This window comes from Cyphomyrmex costatus, unplaced genomic scaffold (genome assembly GCF_001594065.2).
Source record: "Cyphomyrmex costatus isolate MS0001 unplaced genomic scaffold, Ccosl1.0 scaffold505, whole genome shotgun sequence".
Classification (NCBI taxonomy): domain Eukaryota; kingdom Metazoa; phylum Arthropoda; class Insecta; order Hymenoptera; family Formicidae; genus Cyphomyrmex; species Cyphomyrmex costatus.
This window is the reverse complement of record NW_017279311.1, coordinates 609,405-627,460: the sequence shown is the minus strand read 5'-3', so window position 1 is coordinate 627,460 and position 18,056 is coordinate 609,405. Positions and strand designations below refer to the sequence as shown.

General features: G+C 30.6%; 2 protein-coding genes across 4 annotated transcripts in view; both read right to left on the bottom strand.

The window, feature by feature from the left end:
- LOC108778655 (cGMP-dependent protein kinase, isozyme 1) overlaps positions 1 to 10,381 on the bottom strand; it is a 13,166-nt gene extending 2,785 nt beyond the window's left edge. The window contains exons 1-8 of one of the 3 annotated variants that reach the window (XM_018545885.1): positions 10,361 to 10,381; positions 2,727 to 2,890; positions 2,344 to 2,618; positions 1,978 to 2,120; positions 1,674 to 1,811; positions 1,184 to 1,362; positions 853 to 1,094; positions 116 to 439 (exon numbers count right to left, since the gene is read on the bottom strand). In XM_018545885.1, coding sequence (XP_018401387.1) covers positions 116 to 439; positions 853 to 1,094; positions 1,184 to 1,362; positions 1,674 to 1,811; positions 1,978 to 2,120; positions 2,344 to 2,618; positions 2,727 to 2,846 — 1,421 coding nt within the window. In that variant the 5' untranslated portion in view covers positions 2,847 to 2,890; positions 10,361 to 10,381. Of the gene's footprint in view, positions 1 to 115; positions 440 to 852; positions 1,095 to 1,183; positions 1,363 to 1,673; positions 1,812 to 1,977; positions 2,121 to 2,343; positions 2,619 to 2,726; positions 2,891 to 8,382; positions 8,743 to 10,360 lie in introns of those variants that run through there. The other 2 variants (XM_018545884.1, XM_018545886.1) reach the window with 2 other exon arrangements.
- Positions 10,382 to 11,375: 994 nt separating this feature from the next.
- The window catches only part of Sur (Sulfonylurea receptor), a 16,709-nt gene continuing 10,028 nt past the window's right edge, over positions 11,376 to 18,056 (bottom strand). Inside the window, 15 exon segments of the mRNA XM_018545883.1 lie at positions 11,376 to 11,564; positions 12,022 to 12,218; positions 12,322 to 12,425; positions 12,590 to 12,777; positions 13,299 to 13,426; positions 14,051 to 14,285; positions 14,556 to 14,727; positions 15,104 to 15,285; positions 15,468 to 15,689; positions 16,015 to 16,232; positions 16,385 to 16,482; positions 16,572 to 16,640; positions 16,735 to 16,818; positions 17,079 to 17,310; positions 17,438 to 17,687. Coding sequence (XP_018401385.1) covers positions 11,409 to 11,564; positions 12,022 to 12,218; positions 12,322 to 12,425; positions 12,590 to 12,777; positions 13,299 to 13,426; positions 14,051 to 14,285; positions 14,556 to 14,727; positions 15,104 to 15,285; positions 15,468 to 15,689; positions 16,015 to 16,232; positions 16,385 to 16,482; positions 16,572 to 16,640; positions 16,735 to 16,818; positions 17,079 to 17,310; positions 17,438 to 17,687 — 2,535 coding nt within the window. The 3' untranslated portion in view covers positions 11,376 to 11,408.

Below are 18,056 nucleotides of genomic sequence, written 5' to 3'. Positions count from 1 at the left end.
GAGAGAGAGAGAGAGAGAGAGAGAGAGAGAGAGAGAGAGAGAGTGTGTTTCATATCATAATATTACAAATTAGTCATAATGTACATTGCGATATCAAATTTCAGTGACAACTTACTTGCATATAAAAGGAGAATCGCATGCTTGCATAATATGTTTCTCATTCAGCACGTGTTCTTGCTGTTGTTGCTCGACCATGACCTTCTTCTTGAGTTTCTTCAGAGCGAAGCTTTTATTCGAGTCGGATCTGAGCGTGACCAATTCGACACGGCCGAATCCACCAACTCCTAATGTTCCCCTCGTTTCAAGGTCGCTCAAGGTTAAATTTGCATACTCGTTAGTCCACTTCTTCGGAGTCAACGAACGCTTTTGCTTTTCGTACTCAGCTAACCAGTCCTTGTTACGAATCTCATCCAGACTGCCCAGATAGTTCAGGAATGACCTGGCAATTTCTTCGAATTATGTAATATTTTTAACATTTTATATTTACAATACACATGAAAAAAGCAGTCTTAAAATCATCGTCTTGATTAAATGTAAATGCCTCTTTATAAAATAAAATAATAAATAGTGTAATGATAAATAATAATAATCTTAAAGAATATAAGCTTCTTAATTTTTAAAATTTATTTTAAAAGAAAGTAAAATACATATTATTATAAACTAAAAAGAATGTTACAGTTTGAAGTAAATGACTCATGTCTTAAATTAAATAATTTACGGATATTTTATAAAAGTTAAGATAGTTTTTACAATTTACAATTTTTTAATTTGTTTAATTTGACGATGTACAACTAATTTAACTTTAGAGATTTATTAATTACAAAATAATGCAGGTGTATTAATTGAACTCACGTTCTGTCCAGAGTCAAGCATTCGACTCCAGGTGCAAGCGCGATCGCGTTGGCACGTCGTTCACCCTCGTCATCGTAGAGAGCCAATTCGCCGAAATAATCTCCTTTACCGAGAACTACCAGTTCCTCCTCGCCTCCGTATTCGGTGTCTTTGGTGATCCGTACGTTGCCGCCGCTGATTATATAGAATTTCTCACCCTTCTCGCCCTGTCGTAGTATTTTCGCTCCAGCCGGGAAAAATTCCTACAAGCATCATTAATACGTTCTTTTAAGTCATATTATAAATTAAGTGGTGAACAAAATGGTATCTTCTAAAATATCTTCTTGCTTACTACTCTTATGAGGTCGGATATCTTCGCGAGCACATGGTCTTTAGGTTCCGGAAGTTTTTGAAGAACGGAAACACGTTGGAGGAAACGGATGTTGCCCTCCAATTGTTCTTGAGCTGTTCTCATCATTATAGTTAGAAATACTGATCTGTCGAGTACCCATACTTTTCCAGCTTTCTTTACTGAAACAACAGAAAATTGTGAACACATATATAATTAATTCAAAAGGAAGCACATCTTAGTTCCCAAAGAAAATTTCTAGTTTTTTGAATTTCATATACAGTGTGTTTAATGATATTGTAAATTACTGCAGATTTAAATATACATACAGCATATGTTTTACAAAAATTACTAAATTTCTTTTTTTTTTTGTAATATTTGTATAAGATAAAAACTTAAATATATTTGTATTTAATTTTGAAAAATATTTTTTAAAACGTGTATTAAATTTTTAGAGATGTGTCCAACTTTTTATTCATTTTTTTAAACCTACCGCTAATAGATCGAAGTCTTTTCGTGTTATATAATAAAGCAATTTCTCCAAACGCAACTCCTGGTCCGAAACTTCGTTGGAATTTGTTCCCCTCGTAAATGTCGAAATCTCCTTCCGCCGACACGTACAAGTGCGAGCCTATAAATAAACATAAACAGTACGTTAAAAAAATTTACATGTAGCTGCGAACATTAACATTTATTAAGTAACTGCTTTGTATTTACATATAGACGTGTAGTAATACATTTTTAGAATTTATATAATAATATGTGTGTATATGTTTTAAAAAAGAGACTATATATACCTATATCGCCCTCTCGGATTACTAGAGTATTAGCGGGAATTTGTTTTGGATACATAGCAGAAACGAGTGCCTCCACCTGATTTTCTTCAAGATTACCCAGAAATTCATTCTCCAAAATGGCCTTTGTAATTTGCCTGGCACTCCTATAAGTAAAAAAGAATAATAATATTACGTTCTATACTTTTCCGAAAAGAATGAAATAAACTAAAACATATACCGATTAGAAAACAATTAAAATGTTATATCCTTCGAATATCATTATTTTTCATTAATTATTATATTAATTTTTCAATGCTAGCTTAGCATAAATTATATTACTAATTATTACTAATTTATTAATATTTATCATTATTATTCTCTAATTACCTGGCATCTTTCTCGTATACGGGTGTCGGTGCCGAGGGTGGCGTTGGCGTTCTTCCGATGACGCCACCTCTTGGATTATTCACGTGCTGTTCTCCATTGTTCACAGCAGCCGTATCATCTAATCCGGACTCTTCTTGATGTGTTGAAAGATGATTGACATGATTGGACTCAGACGGCGATGGTATGATTTTCTTTTCTGATGTGGATGATTCGGAGGATGATGGAATAGTGCCATTTACATTTATCGGAGGAATGGTACCAGGTAACGGACGTATCTAATAGAGATTGCAGTAATATTTTAATATAATAGACGGTTATATTAAAAAGTTGACTTTTATAAAATTATGCCTCCTCTAACGATTAGTGATTCATTTATAAATTACGTTAATAAGACGTACGACGCCTATAGTGAAGCTGGAGTCCTCGTAGCCCGGCAGAGGGGTGAGATTGATGCTACCCCTCTGCCCGAGGATGTTGGCCCTCGGGAAGCATGAGAACCTCATGTTATCTTCGTCCAAAGCATGTCCAAAACAAATTCTTTTAACACCTAAAAGAAACGCGTATTGCTTTAATATTAATGTTAAATATATAGCGTCATTAGCGTTTGTATTATTTTATTGAAAGAAAAAATATAAATTTACATTGTAAATATATATAAGAAAAACATGCAGATAATACATTGAAAATTCGTAATATAAGATATTAATTCTTATATATTTTATGTGTTCAAGTCTTCACAAAATATTGTATAATGTGTAGCAAAATTATGCAATATTTTTATATTTTTTTAGTTTATTAATATAATTGCATCCCTGATGATGGCATGCTAATTTATTCACAACGTAATCTTTAATTACAATTATTTTATCTGTAATATTTGACATTAGAGAAAATTCTCTCTGTTTCTCTTCTTCATTATTTTGCCGAAAATCAAAGTCTCACAGACATTAACTATTTTTGCGCGTAGGGTAATTAATTTAAGTAAGTAAATTAATTAATGAAGAGGCAACTAATTTGATCTTGATATCTAAGATAACGTATAGTTTTATTCATTGTTTCATATATATATATATATATACATATATATGTGTGTGTATATTCAACACATCTGGCTAATAATTATTTCCCGTCTGTGAAGAAACGTTTAATTAAGCTTATCAGCTTAAGTCATAATTGAGCGGAACACATAATGCTAGAACAATTATTTCGGTCACTCACTCACTCGTATCACGTTCCTTTCTTCATAGCGGCTTTCAACAGGTAATTATTCTTCGATATCACTTCACGCGGAGATCACTCATGATCGGCACTCGACTCCTTCGTCGAGCACTTTGACTCGTTCGGATCGCGTTACGCTCATCATATAACTACTCCACTTTTCATGACGCACAGCTCTTTTTTTTCATGCACGACTCGGTCTCGCTACGAGAGTCGATTGCTACCACAGCAGTCACATGCTTATGCTAATGGTGTTTGATGCACGTGATATATTGTGTCTTGACGTCATAATGCATTAGCACATGTTCATGATGAGAACATTCTCGACACTTTACCAAGTCCGTTCATCCTTTTCTTCTCGTTAAGATTTCTAGCAACTCTTCTGGAAAGAAGCGCTATAAAAATATGCTTTCTTTCAGAAAATTGTAAATATCATAATGAAGGAATAAACAAATGAGCTTGCGATCATAAATTTGCAATTTGTATTGTTGCATTAACATTGCTTATTATTTCGCAGTGTGACTATTATAAATTAATTTCTTACATAAAATGCGGTACAAAATTTTATATGCGATACAAAATTTTATGGATTTAGTATGAAGATCTTAATTCTCATGTTCAAAATAGACTAAAATAATTTCAATAACAATTTCGTTTCTTTCTTTTTTAGTATATCTTAATTAAAATAGAGAGAGATATGTATCTATAGGAAACTCTTGATTTTACGGCTATCATTGATGAAGATTTCAAGATACTGATGAAATTTCGATTTTTTTAAAAGAATATTTTATAAAGTTATACGGTTTGTTTTATGTATTATGTTATATAAAATGTTTTAAGTTGCAAATACAATGTAGGAACATCTTCAAATTTTTATTAAAATTTGAGAGATTCGCAATTGTTATTCTTTTTAGCACTATACTTTCGCAAAAGATCCGTCAAGATTCGCGCCTAATTTTCCTTATTGTGAAACCACTCGATAAATCTACGTTGTTGTTAATCTTGTCACGATACGATACAATTGAGTCATTCGGTTTTATTAGAATCTTTTGCAAGGTGCACACGAAACTGCAAGTGAATTTATTCGCTTCTAATTTTCCCCCGAGTATTGTTTCACGAGGAGACGTCACTTCGTTTATCACCGATATGCAAACAGCGTAGGAATCTTGAGGTGATATCTTTTAGTCGTATCCATTATTCACGACGCTTTAAAAGCCTCAGTTATGCTAATTATTATTATTTCATGACTTTGTTGTAAAAATGACTTTTCTTCTACCAATACTGGAAGAAATTCGTTTTAAAGTCTTTAAAATTCTAACACTGAATAATGAACTACAATAACTGAATAAAAAAGAGAATTTATGATTTAAATATAATAAAATTTTTCAAAGAGATCAAGAAACGCAAGCAATCAAAATTTAGAAAAAAATTGGATATTAATTTATTTTAATGTTATTCTTGGAGATATCTTAAAAATTGTATGTATTGATATCAAAACGACTTCAGTACGTTTCAACGATACGTGCCTTTTTCTAGGTATTTTTAAGGAAAATCTTTACAAACTTTTTCCAAATTTTTTTCAAATAATTATTTTAATAAGTATTTACATATAGATATAATCTTAATTAAAAATGTCATATAATTCTGTAATGAAACATGACCTCCTTATACTTATGTAAGGTCGATTCGTATCGGATTGTACGCATTCTATTGAGACCATGATAACGCTATTAACAATTTGATTGAACACACGAGCAAACGATTGCCCAAATATCCACTGAGTATACGGTCGTTGAGGCATGCACGATAATGCATGCCATCAATTAATTAATAATTTTTTACTGAAAGAGTCTTGAAAATTTATTAAATGCGTTGTCTTTCCAAGAATCGGCTAAAGAGAAAGAAATGTTTCAAAACTATCTGTGATAGGACAAATTATGTCAGAGGCGACTCGCAAGCAATTGCATTGCTGTGAAGTAATTGAATTTAAGTCTATGAGATCTTATCGCACTCACCGAGCTACAAATATTACATAACTATAATTAACGCTGCGATAGTATCATTGTTCATTATCCATAATAGACAAATCACGCGCTTTGTCATCACGTTTCAAAATAGAAAATAAAAAAAGCCTTGCACTATCCCATAATGAATTAATTAAACTACTTTTACGTAATAGGAAAAGTCAATAGAGCTGGAAAAACACCTCGGTCTCATCAACTGAAAGTAGTTTTTTGAAAAGAAAATAATATACCCAACCTCTATGCTATACTCAGCAAAACAAAATAATGTGTAATAAAATAATAGTTAATTTATTAATTGTCAATTGTAAAATAACTTTAGAGTATAAAATGTAGCAAATTTACAGTATGAATACATTCCTATTTTTATAAATGATTAAATAATATTAGTCTAAAATGTCTAATAAATAATTACTTCTTTCTTAAGATTTAAATTTTGTGTTTAATTTAAAAAAAAATAATACTATTTTTTTAATTCAAAATAATTATAAACAGTGTTAGATTTTTTATAAACTGCAGTTTGCACTAATACAGTATTTGCTTATAACATTTAATTATCATTACTTTTTACTTTCATTTTACATAATAATTTTCACAGAAGTAATAATAAAATAAACTTAATAAATGTTTTATATTCATATTATATAAATATTTTATATTCGTGCCTTGTATTGTAGTATATAAAATTGTTATATGTTATGACAAATAAAATATGCAAAGAAAAAGATGACAAAAACGAGAGCGAAAACGGCGGTCGATCGACAATTACACGCAATTCCATTCTTTTAGTGGGACATTTCCTGGCTGTGAAAAAAACAACTATGCCTCGTTAACGGCTCGGAATTAAGGTCTCGAGAGAATAACTACGGTGTTCGCGTCTCGTTATGCGGCGATGCGCTCGACATGACTTGCCAGCGCATCGCGCGATACTTTTTTTGCTTTTCGCTTTTCAGTCCAGTTTATGTAAAAATTGCGAGGTCGTGAGTTCCGGAAATGATGGAAACGTAACGATATTGTAATTTGTTGCACAATGAGCTCGGTGTCGATTTCCCTGACGGAAAATACACCGACAATATTTAAGCGCACGTCATGATGTGGTTACGAAAAACCAATGACAAGAATAAATGAAACATAATATGATTCTTGTTTCGTTAAACCTTAAAATATTCAGACTTGCGTATTTTTAAACCGAATGTATCGTTTGTGAATAACAATGATTCGAATTTAAATAATTGAGGAAATTTACAATTTGTCTTGAAACTAAGCTTGAAACTTTTCCTTTAATGTACAATTTTTTAACTCGCACGATTTATACGAAAAATATTATTTAGATATGATTATTTTAGATTCTTTTACAACATTTTTTAAAATATTTATTAAAATTATTTTTATTAATGACAACATAGCATTAAAAATAGATTTACCTGAAGATGTTGTTTGATGAAAATTTCGGAATTGTAAACTAATCTAATTAATAATCAATAATTAAACTAAGTAGTAATATAGAAACTAAGTAGTAATATAATTCAGAATGTAACAAGTGGAAGCATATTTTAAAATTTAAATATATCCTTTTCATACATTTTTACATTTTTTTCTTTTGATAATTATGTAAAGATTCTTTTCTGTGTTCATTATGAGTTTCCAGTTCTAAAACTTTGTTACTTCACGTGATGCTTTTATGTTTTGCAAACATTTTATAACGTAACACAAAGATAATACGTGTTATATGTGTTAAGGTAGCGAGCAATTGAGCATTGCCTAATGTTTTATCGATATATTTGCGAAGAAGTCTGCGTACACATTCCAAGTCGCGGACAATTAAGGTAATATTGTCTGATAACGTCGCAGTTATACATATAGACATCTCTTTATTACAGACGCGTTTAGTCAACTGCATATCGACAATCGTTGCCGAGGTTAATTAACTTCATCCATGCTGCGTGCGTATGGTAATAATTAATTTTCTTAACGGGACACATGCATATTACGTACGTGTGACGTTCGCTTTGTAACGAATAGCTATTTTTGTAGCATCATTTACTAATTACTCGTCGTCTATCTCTTTTTTGCAAGTTATTTATATTTGGGGTAAATAGAGATATAAATACGGCAAAAATTAAAAATATCTCGATAATTGATAATAAAAAATAACGGTAATTTTTTGAGAAAAATAAATCTTCCTATTGCATAATTTTTAGGTATTAAAAACAGTACAATACCAATTGGTCTAAAATAAATTTACATAAATTAATAAAGCAAATTAAGTTTTGAGTTTTTAATAAGTAAATACAATGTAATTTTTCTTTTTTAATTAATATTATGCGTTGTTCAATACAAATCTATAGTTATATATTATATTTTTTACAATAAAAGTTTCAAGGATAATATATTAAAAATAATGATGTAAAATAAATATAATATAAAACAATGTAAACTATATCGAATCTGTATTTTATATTTTTACGTAACAGTGTCAAATTAAATTGTACAAATTGTACATAAATCGAGTTAAATAATAATTCAATATTTATATACCCTCATTGCAACACTGACGAAAGAAACCCTTGGTTGCCATCTTCAGTTTATCGACATCGAAATGCAAGTCGATCTTGAAATTTATCAGTCTAGAATGGTATCAGGAATACGAATCGATGTTTCCGTAAATCGATTAGATAATTGATTGCGCGGATAAAAACGTGCGGTAACAAACGTCTATCATAGCATTGTCATCTTGACAGAGCGAATTCGATGACGTGCAGCACAATTAGCGACGCTTACACTGTCTTGCGAAACTCACCCTTCAGGTTGACGTGGGAAATCTTTTAAGCTAAACTGAGAATCCTGCGCCGGAGGGCCCACTAAGGATGTCAAGGAAGATTACGCGCTCTTCGCTCGTACAATCTCGGAGTAAAGAGACATAGATCTTTTTTTTTTTTTTTTTCAAGTACGACCGCACGAAGGTGTACCGCATGAATTCGCACGTTCGACTGATACCTCAGGTACGACAAAGACGCAGAAATCTTATCTAGTCGATAACAGCTACGAGCAGTGTCAACAAGCAGGTATATGTGGCGCGCGAGTATCTTATCTAATGAGTCTATTCTTTTTCTGTTAATAAGATTGCCTTCGTGTTCTTTGTCAAACGTTCGTACAGGCTATTGTAACTATCAAGAAAAATGTACTCTTTCTACTGTCAAGCAGTATTAATTTAATTTTTATTTACTTTGACGCGTATCAATACGAATTAAAAATAACGATTAAAAATTTTGTTCATAATTTTTTCATTTCTTTTTTATTTTTGTTTTTCGAAAATGAGCAAGCTTATGATTTATTAAAAATTAATTTGTCAGAATCAGTGATATTAAGTTTTAATGTCATATAATTAAGTTTAAAACAAAAGTTTTTATACAAAACGCTGATAGTTAATTTTTAATTAAAAGTATATATTTAGTGTACATTTTTTGTTTTAAATTATATTAATAAATCTATTCCATTAGTTCAAATGTTATTGCAATTCGAGGATTAAAATGCTAATTTTATGGTTTTTTTGATTTACGATTTATGTCATCATTATACGGAGGTTCACTTTTCTAAGGTTAAAGTAAAATATTTGAACATAAAGTAAATGTTTCTCGAATATAGTAATTTCCACTTGTGTGTGCTATCATGCTGATTCAGCAATATCTTGCGCTCTTACTTTAATGAACAAAAATTGTACATATGCGTCCAAAATTTTCAATATAAAGGTATAATTAAACATTAAAATAGTTCGATACTCGCACCAATGCTTTATCGCAAAATTTTAGTATACGTCAATGACAACTACCTAATTAGTAAAATTAAACTCTTAGTATGAAATAAAGAAAGTGAAATATACAATAACTAAATAATATGAAGCAATAAAACAATATAAGCAATTAAAAGAAATATTCCAAGTAATGTTTATTAAGTATTGCAACAGATATGCTATTATACTTGAAGATATTATCAATATGCTGTTGTTAATGCTGTCAAGAACAATTAAGAAACCTTCGACAAATATTTATCAGTTTTGAAAGAAACATTTTAAACAATTAGATCTATTGTCAACTACACTTAGCAATTGCTACAAAAGACTCTTAGTTTACTAATGATTACCTGTGAGTTACTAAACTAAAAAAAATCTTCTTCTGATCTCATTTGCTTTTACGTTTTCTTCATTCTTATCTGCGTAATGATGATCTCTTATCACGAGTCTTTATCACTATTTATATGCTTTTTTTAGCATCACAACCGGTGTGCTTCTATTTTAATTCTTTAATATATTTTCCTCGCGATAACTAAAATGTGTCCGCTCATAAATTCAATTTTTCAGTTGCAAACTATTTATTTAAATGGTCAGATTTTCGTTATCTATCCGCTTTGATTCATCAAAATGAGCAATCATTCTTCTTTCTTATCATTTGCCTTTTTTTACTGACAATTAGATAACAATATTAAGCAAACAAAGAGGATAGCTTTATTCTCTAGAACTTCATATCCGTTATTTGAAGACAATTTAGCTTATTTTATCTGAGATTCCCTACAATTACTAATCAGTAAACTAATAAATCATATCATATAAACGTTACATTGTTTTTTTTGATAATTTTAGAGAGAGAAAGAGAGAGAAGTCATCATGCTGAGATAGAAACATCTATAAACCTACATGTTAAAATATAAAATCTGTTAATATTCTGCCTCGTGGTAAAAAAATCTGCTAACAACGCACGTGTTAATTTGTTAGAAATACTCACCTCTCGAATTTTACGATTCTGTCTTCGCTAATTATCTCTGTGATTTCGTATCGGTGCACAATAAAGTGTAAAACGTTTCACTTTAGAAAAATAGCATTATCCTTAAAACACATTAATAGCTACATTCTTGTAACTTCTTTTCATCGAATCCTTTGTAATCATACGACGATCATTTGTCACTGCAGATTTCAATTATCACTTAAATTAAATACTTGATTTATTAAGTCACATGGCTTGAGTATCGAAAAATCAGATTCATTGTTAAAGTTTTAGCGATAAATATTACCGTACATTTGTTGCAAATTGTACATAACGCGATTAAATAATTCTTTTATTGTTTTAAATTAAAAGAGTTGACAATTCATCACTTTCTTAATTAATTTATTAGTCACGTCCGTCGATGAAAGTAACTCTCTCACGTAATGATATGAGACAATTGTGTTAATAACGTTCATCTTTTTTCTTTATATAAAATTCCACACTTGTCAGGCTTATCGACATCGCTGTTGATCGGAACCAAAAAGTGCTGATAAGCGAAACAACTCCGGTGCTATCGACAGGCCGGCCTCGATGCCACTAACAGAAAAACACGCTCACCTTTCCTGCAGTGGTAGATACAGTCGACGACGTGGGGATATTGGTAATTATTATCGTTTGGCATTCTTATCCTGTGATATACCGGGCGTCGCGTTCACATCATCAAGTATAACTCGATTACCATCTTTTATATATTTATATATTACAATTTCCAATATATTTAAGATACAAAATTAGGATATTGTATAAAAATAACAAATTAGTCACATACGCATAAGATTAATATAAAAAATAAAGCTTTGCTACATATGTATACGTGTATCCTCATAACGTATAGAGAAACTTTACGTTCATATCCTAAAGCAGTCTTTGAATTTTTATTTTAAGATTTAAATTATTTTGATATTATATGGAAAGAACGATTGTTTAAATTTTTAAATATTTCGGTAAAAAAGTTCTTTCTATATAGTGTATATCAGTGAAGTTAATTGATATATTTTCACGGTTATTCTCATTGTTGTTCGTCGCTTTGCTCGACTGCTTTGATCATTGCAGAAAAGGCTCCGTTCTGTCTTTGCATTAAATCTGTCGGTGAGCCCTCTTCGATAATTTTACCCTCGTCGAAGACAACGATGCGATCGCAATCTAACAAGGCCGCCACTCGATGCTGCACAGAAATCAATTTTGTTAAAATATTATAGATGAAAGTATTAAAAAACGCCTATATTTCACTTTTTCAGTTTTACTTTTTCTAACTCTTGCATAATTCCATTGTTAACAAACGACGTTTCTAATTTTTCTACCTATTGCATAAATAATTTTTAAAGATATCACTAAAATGATTTTCTATTTTATTGATAAGAAATGCTTATTACCATCTCAAGCTTAAAATATATTTAATTGATATTAATATATAATAATATTCTGTATCTCTCATTTCAAGAGATAAGAAATTTATACTTAATAACAAGTACATAGACTCAACATTTAATTGATAGTTTAATATAATCGGAGAAAAACTGATCAAATTGCAATCAAAGTTAGTTGATTCGATCAGCACTGATAGAATATATCGGTAATTCATTTTGTAGAATGCACATTCGATTTATCGAACGCTTACTAACCGCGATGGTGATTACGGTTCTGTTCTCGAAAGCGACAGCAACCGCGTTTAGGAGTGATTTCTCAGTGGCTGTATCAAGTGCGCTAGTTGCTTCATCGAGAATGACAATACTCGATCGTTGAAGAATCACACGAGCCATGCAAAGCAGTTGCATCTGACCTGTTGAAAAATTTTCGCCGCCTTCTCGTACTTCGAGACCTACATCAAAATTAATTTCAATTACATTACATTGTTATTTTGAATGTACTATATTGTGTTATTTATCATATTAATTTTATGTATATTATATTATATTGCGTACTCAGTCCATCGGGATGTGAAGCTATTACATCCTTGATTTGCGAAAGCTCCAAGGCTCGCCAGATTTCTTGATCCTCGTGTTCCGAAAACGGATCTAGATTTTTTCTAAAAACGTAATTAATTTATGTTGAAACATGTATACTTAATTTTTAGATGAACACCGTCTACATATTATATGGAACGCAAATACAAGCTGTGAATTGCGGGCGGCGTCAAAGACTAGGACATTTTGCAATAATGAAAGATTTATGACTGCATTATTTGCGTACCTGATCGTGCCGCTAAACATTATTGCATCTTGCGGTATGGCCGATAACCGAGATCGTAGTATTCGAAGAGGTACTTCCCGGATATCAATTCCATCCAACAAGATGCGCCCTTGACTGATTTCGATCAGTTGGAAAAGAGCCATTACGGTTGATGATTTTCCGCTACCGGTCCTTCCACAAATGCCCAACTACAAATATTAATTGTATAATAAAATATAAAATATATATATCTTAAAAATAAATATAATTATGTCATATAATTATAAAATATAATTGAATATGCATGTTATATTTCTATTTTATTATACATTAAAATAAAAATAATAAAATTAATAGACTCTATAAGTATAAAACAATGTATATAAAGAAAATGTAAAATTAAAATGTTTGTGATTAAAACGCATTATTTTGCCTGTGTAATTTACTGGTTCTTTGCCTTTCTTTATATACATTGCTTTAAAATAAAAAACTTACTCTCTAAATTCTTTGGATTTGTGTAATCTCACTCTAAAGAATGAAAAGCCAGTCTTAAAAAAGAACGGCTCTATTTTTAACTGTTTAAGAGAGATTTCACTCTTTAGGGTGACAATTCATTCTAAAGTTTTAGAGAAAGTAATGATTATTATATAATTATTCTTATATCATACATATATGATTTTATTTATTTTACCTACATTTTTATATATTTGTTATTTTATCTACAGATTACCTTTTGCCCAGCTGGTATTCTCAAAGACAAATTTGTGATTACCGGATTTCTGTCTGCATCATGGCGCAGAAAGACATTCTCAAAAACGATCTCTCCTCTACTAGGCCAATCATTGGCCACACGTAAACCTAAAATCCAGTAATTAGTAAAATTAGCACATATACGAGGAAAATAACGGGAAATAACCGGATTTACACTTTTGCGTTGTTTGGTAATTTCTACATTGTACGTGTTTTCGATAATACTCAAATAAAATATCAAGTTTTAGGAAGTTGATTAATCACGTTAAGTTATCACGTCATTTTTTATTTTCTATTTTTTGGTATTAAAAATGCGGTACATGTTTTGATATAATATTTACAAGAACAGTAGAACAATGAAAAGAACTACTGGAACAACCGTTGTTTTTTGGAAATTAATAAGACGTCGTGCTAACTTCACAGACACAATTTTCGTATATCTTTTGAACTAAGGGTGAGCAAACGAATGCATAAAGAAAAAAATGGATTTTTTAATTTTGTTACCAAAACTTAATTTTCTTATATCTTTTGGACTAAGGGTGAGCTAACGAAAATTCCAATTGAGCATTCGTGAGCAAACGATAAGCAAACGAATGCATGAAGAAAAAAAATCGATTTTTTAATATTGGGGTCCAGCTGCACACGGGTTAATTTTTTTGGGTATTATATAAATTTTTCATATCTTTTTACAAATAAAGAAGTTTCAACGTAGATATTTCATGTTAAAGTTACCATTTTCATGAAGCTTCTCCGGTTGTACGTTCTTGTAAGAGCAAATTCGAGCTACACTTCCCATGTATAACTCGATCTCTGCGCTAAACTTGATCATCCAGTTCAATACCGGTACTAAGAGGGTATAATTTATTGCTAGACCTACTAATTTGGGTGTTACGCGACTTGGATACAGCTCCGCCGAAAGTAAAGTCGTAGAGATGGCTGCTACCACGATAACAGCACCCAGATAATCCTAAAATTATGTATGAGACAATGAAAATTATCGAAGAGGTTTATCATTAAAATCAGTATTTCATCAATACGGTTTATATACTTATATATTTATACTACTAATTAATTAATAACTTTTAACGGATAATAAACAACAACTAAAACCTCTTGGAGATCACTCAGAGTCATGACCTTGACAACAATATCAAGATCAAGAAGTCATCAAAGAGGTCTCTTCCAAATAGTATATTTACATTTTTGACATTTATTGTAACCGATTCATTATTTTTACCAATGCGATGCCAAACCATCTGCTACTGGTGTTCAGAATGAGAAATGCGTTGGTGTTTATGTCGAGGCGCTTCATCATCTCCTCCCTGAAGCGATCCTCTTGCTTGAATGTTCTCAGTGTCGGAAGACCGGATAAAGTTTCTGAGAAATGCGCTACTACAGGTCCTCTAGTACTTGAAATTCCAACAAGAAAGTGAAAGAAAAAAGATTAATGAAAAATTTTCGGTTTAATAATATCAAACAATTAAACTAATTTTATTAAACTCGCAAATGTACACAGTATTATCTCGCATATTGTTCTTTATTTAAAAAATAATTATTTATTTTTTTGTTATTATTAAATATTTATTATTTTCTTATTATTATATATTTATTATTTTTGTTATTATTAAATATTTATTTATTTGTAAATAAATGTAGAGTTATGAAGTACTTGAAAATTAATAAGAATTTTTAGTCTTACGTTTTTCTTTTGTTATATAAAAGGATTTAAGAAAATTTTTTTAATATTTCGTAATGACTGTTCGAGATCGTAATGACTATTAATACCTTCCATCTAAACATTGCAATTGTCTGGCACCTCGTCTGTAGAATTTTTGCAGTGCATAATAAGCGCAGCTAATTGGTACAACGGCGATCAAGAACCACGGTGAAATAATAATATTAATGATCATCACCGAACCACAGAGTAATACAAAAGATGTCAGTCTCTTGATCGCTGTAGCCATTTTCTTGAAAAAAAAAAAAAGAATAAAGAAATTAATTTAGATTTTATTAAAAAATGATTTTATATTCATACATTTTTTTTTACAATATTATAATAATAAATATATGATATTAAATTGTCTTGGTACCTGTAAATTAATTACCAAAATACAAGAAGTTTAATTAATCAAAATATATTTCTTTTTACCTTGTCTATGACACTCATATCTGCACTGAACCTACTCAGAATCTTTCCAATGAGATTGTATTCAAAAAATGAGATAGGTGCGCCGAGAAGTCCGGCGATAGCTTCTTCGTGCAATTTCCGTCTCGCTCTAGCACCTAGCCATTGACCTGACACATTGTAGAGGACTGATAAAACAATTGAGCCCACGGATATGATGATGTATACCATGAAATAAGACACCGTCTGAAAAAGGATTAACATTCAAAATTACTGTAAGAAATACATCATTGATGTATGGTACATTTTTTCCAATTGTAAAAATATATCAAATGTTTTTGAACATATAATCTCTTCTTGTAATAACAATAAATCATTTTTAACTCGATAATAATGTCAGTGACAGACGCGTGTAATAGTAACTGCAATTAATTGATTATTGACATTATTATAGTTGTGACTCAAATCTGTGGTTCCTTTAATGATAATTTTTGAAGCACGATACGAATCACGCCAATCTCATATGTATTAATTAATGTAAAATATAATATAATATATAAAATTTATTTACATTCGTCGGTGAACGAATGCTTTCTTCCATCCATTCGCACAGCCAGAAGTCAGTATACACGCGAAGGATTTGGAATGCCAACGCTGCTATGGCGTAAACGAGTCCCGGTACCCATCCACTAGCCTTTGGATATTTCATCCAAATCATTCTGGTGACCATTCCACTTTTATCGTCAACTTCAACTTTACCCTGTTCATTTATGTCTTCGTTGTTCAATGCTAAAAGAAAAATTTAGAAATTAAAACAGAAATACTTTTTATAAATTTTAAGAGAAAAAAATATTGTAGAAAGAGAGAGAGAAAGGGGGAGAGTATATATAAAAAGTTAAAGAAACACTTAAAAATATTTATGAATAATTTCAGTGACTAACTTTCTTCCACATCATCCATCTGATCGATAGTTAGCGATTCTGCCGATAACAATCTTTTTGCCGGAAGATGATGGTGTTGATCCTGGTGCAGAATAATTCTAAAACAAAGCGGGAAAAAATGTTTAATTTTAAAATAATTATTTATATAATTTCTTTTTCATATTATAATTTATTTTATTGTAATTACTTGTTAGAACCTGACATCAGTCGAGACAGGACATTTTTGTCTTTGCTCATTGCCATTTCATCCGGATACCTAAAGTTTGCATTATATTATTTCCTCTTTCACTTTTTCAATTGTATTTCGTAACACAATAAATCACATTATATTATCTGCATATATATAATACACAAAGAAAAAGGTTGAAAACCTAGAGAAGAATTGCTTTAGCACGCCGCTGGATTGTCCATTGTTGTAAGTGTTGTTCCTCTTCCTAAACAAAATTAAAACGTGAAACAGTAAACTTATTTTATGTTAAAAATATATAGCTGCATATTATTTAACGAGAATTATTTTATAATCGTAAAGAGAGATATATTTAAATAGGAAATTAAAACTTGCGATAAATAACGACAGTTTTGCTAAAGAAAGATCATTTTGAAATAAATTTGTAAATTGGCTCGTCAGACTTTTTATCTAATTGTATTTTATATATATGCTTAAAAGAAAGAAATAATTTTTGAAAATTCACACCTCGGTGGGATGTGTCGATTTTCAAAAATAATCGGCGTGCTGTTTTGTCGAAAAATTGGCGGTGGTCGTTTTTGCGCTTGAAGACTCGTCAGTCTGACGATGTCGTGGTGCGGTCTCGATCGTTTCCTAGCAGTGTTCCATTCTTCCTCTGATACTAAAAGTTCTGTGAGAACGTGATTCCAATACCTCGATCCGGATAAACTCGTTCGGCGTAATCTTAAAGGTACGAACGCTGGTGGATTCTAAAAGGATTCGCCAGCGGATTCGCAATCCAGATTAACGCGTCGATGATAAAATTATATTCATATATAAATCTCAAAGATGTCGTTAATATATGTATATATGTTTACTCTTTTTACTATTTACCACATAGGCATCGCGATCGGTGATCCACGATCCGTCACTGACGTGTCTTCTTGTTTTATTCATTCCGATTCTATAGACTAGTTTGATTAAGGACCATCTGTCCCTGGCAGTTTTTTTAAATTGATTCTCGTTCTCGTGTCTGGTATTTATGAGTCGCCACTCCGCTGCTAATTCAGAATCCGTATCCTCGATGCTCGATTTTGTTCCGACCGCACGAACTCGACATCCATCCATAACAATTATCTTAAAATATATTTTTATGTAATTTCTGTTTTTTTTAATCATTTTTTGATAGATATAAATTGTTTCTTTAATTATATATGCATAAGGAAATCATACAAAAATATTTATATAGAAGTGTAAAAAAAAATAGAAATTATTTTTTTAATTTAAAGTGTCTAATAACATACATCAAAAAACAACAAATATACATCAATAAAAAGAATTATTAATTGTAATAATTTAAAGAATTTACTTCATTTTTAAAACATCTCAATCTACCCGTAACAGTAAGTATAAAATAACATATATAATATTTTATTTGTATATATGATGTATGTGATACTATATATATATATAAAATGATTTAATATTTGTATATATATATATATA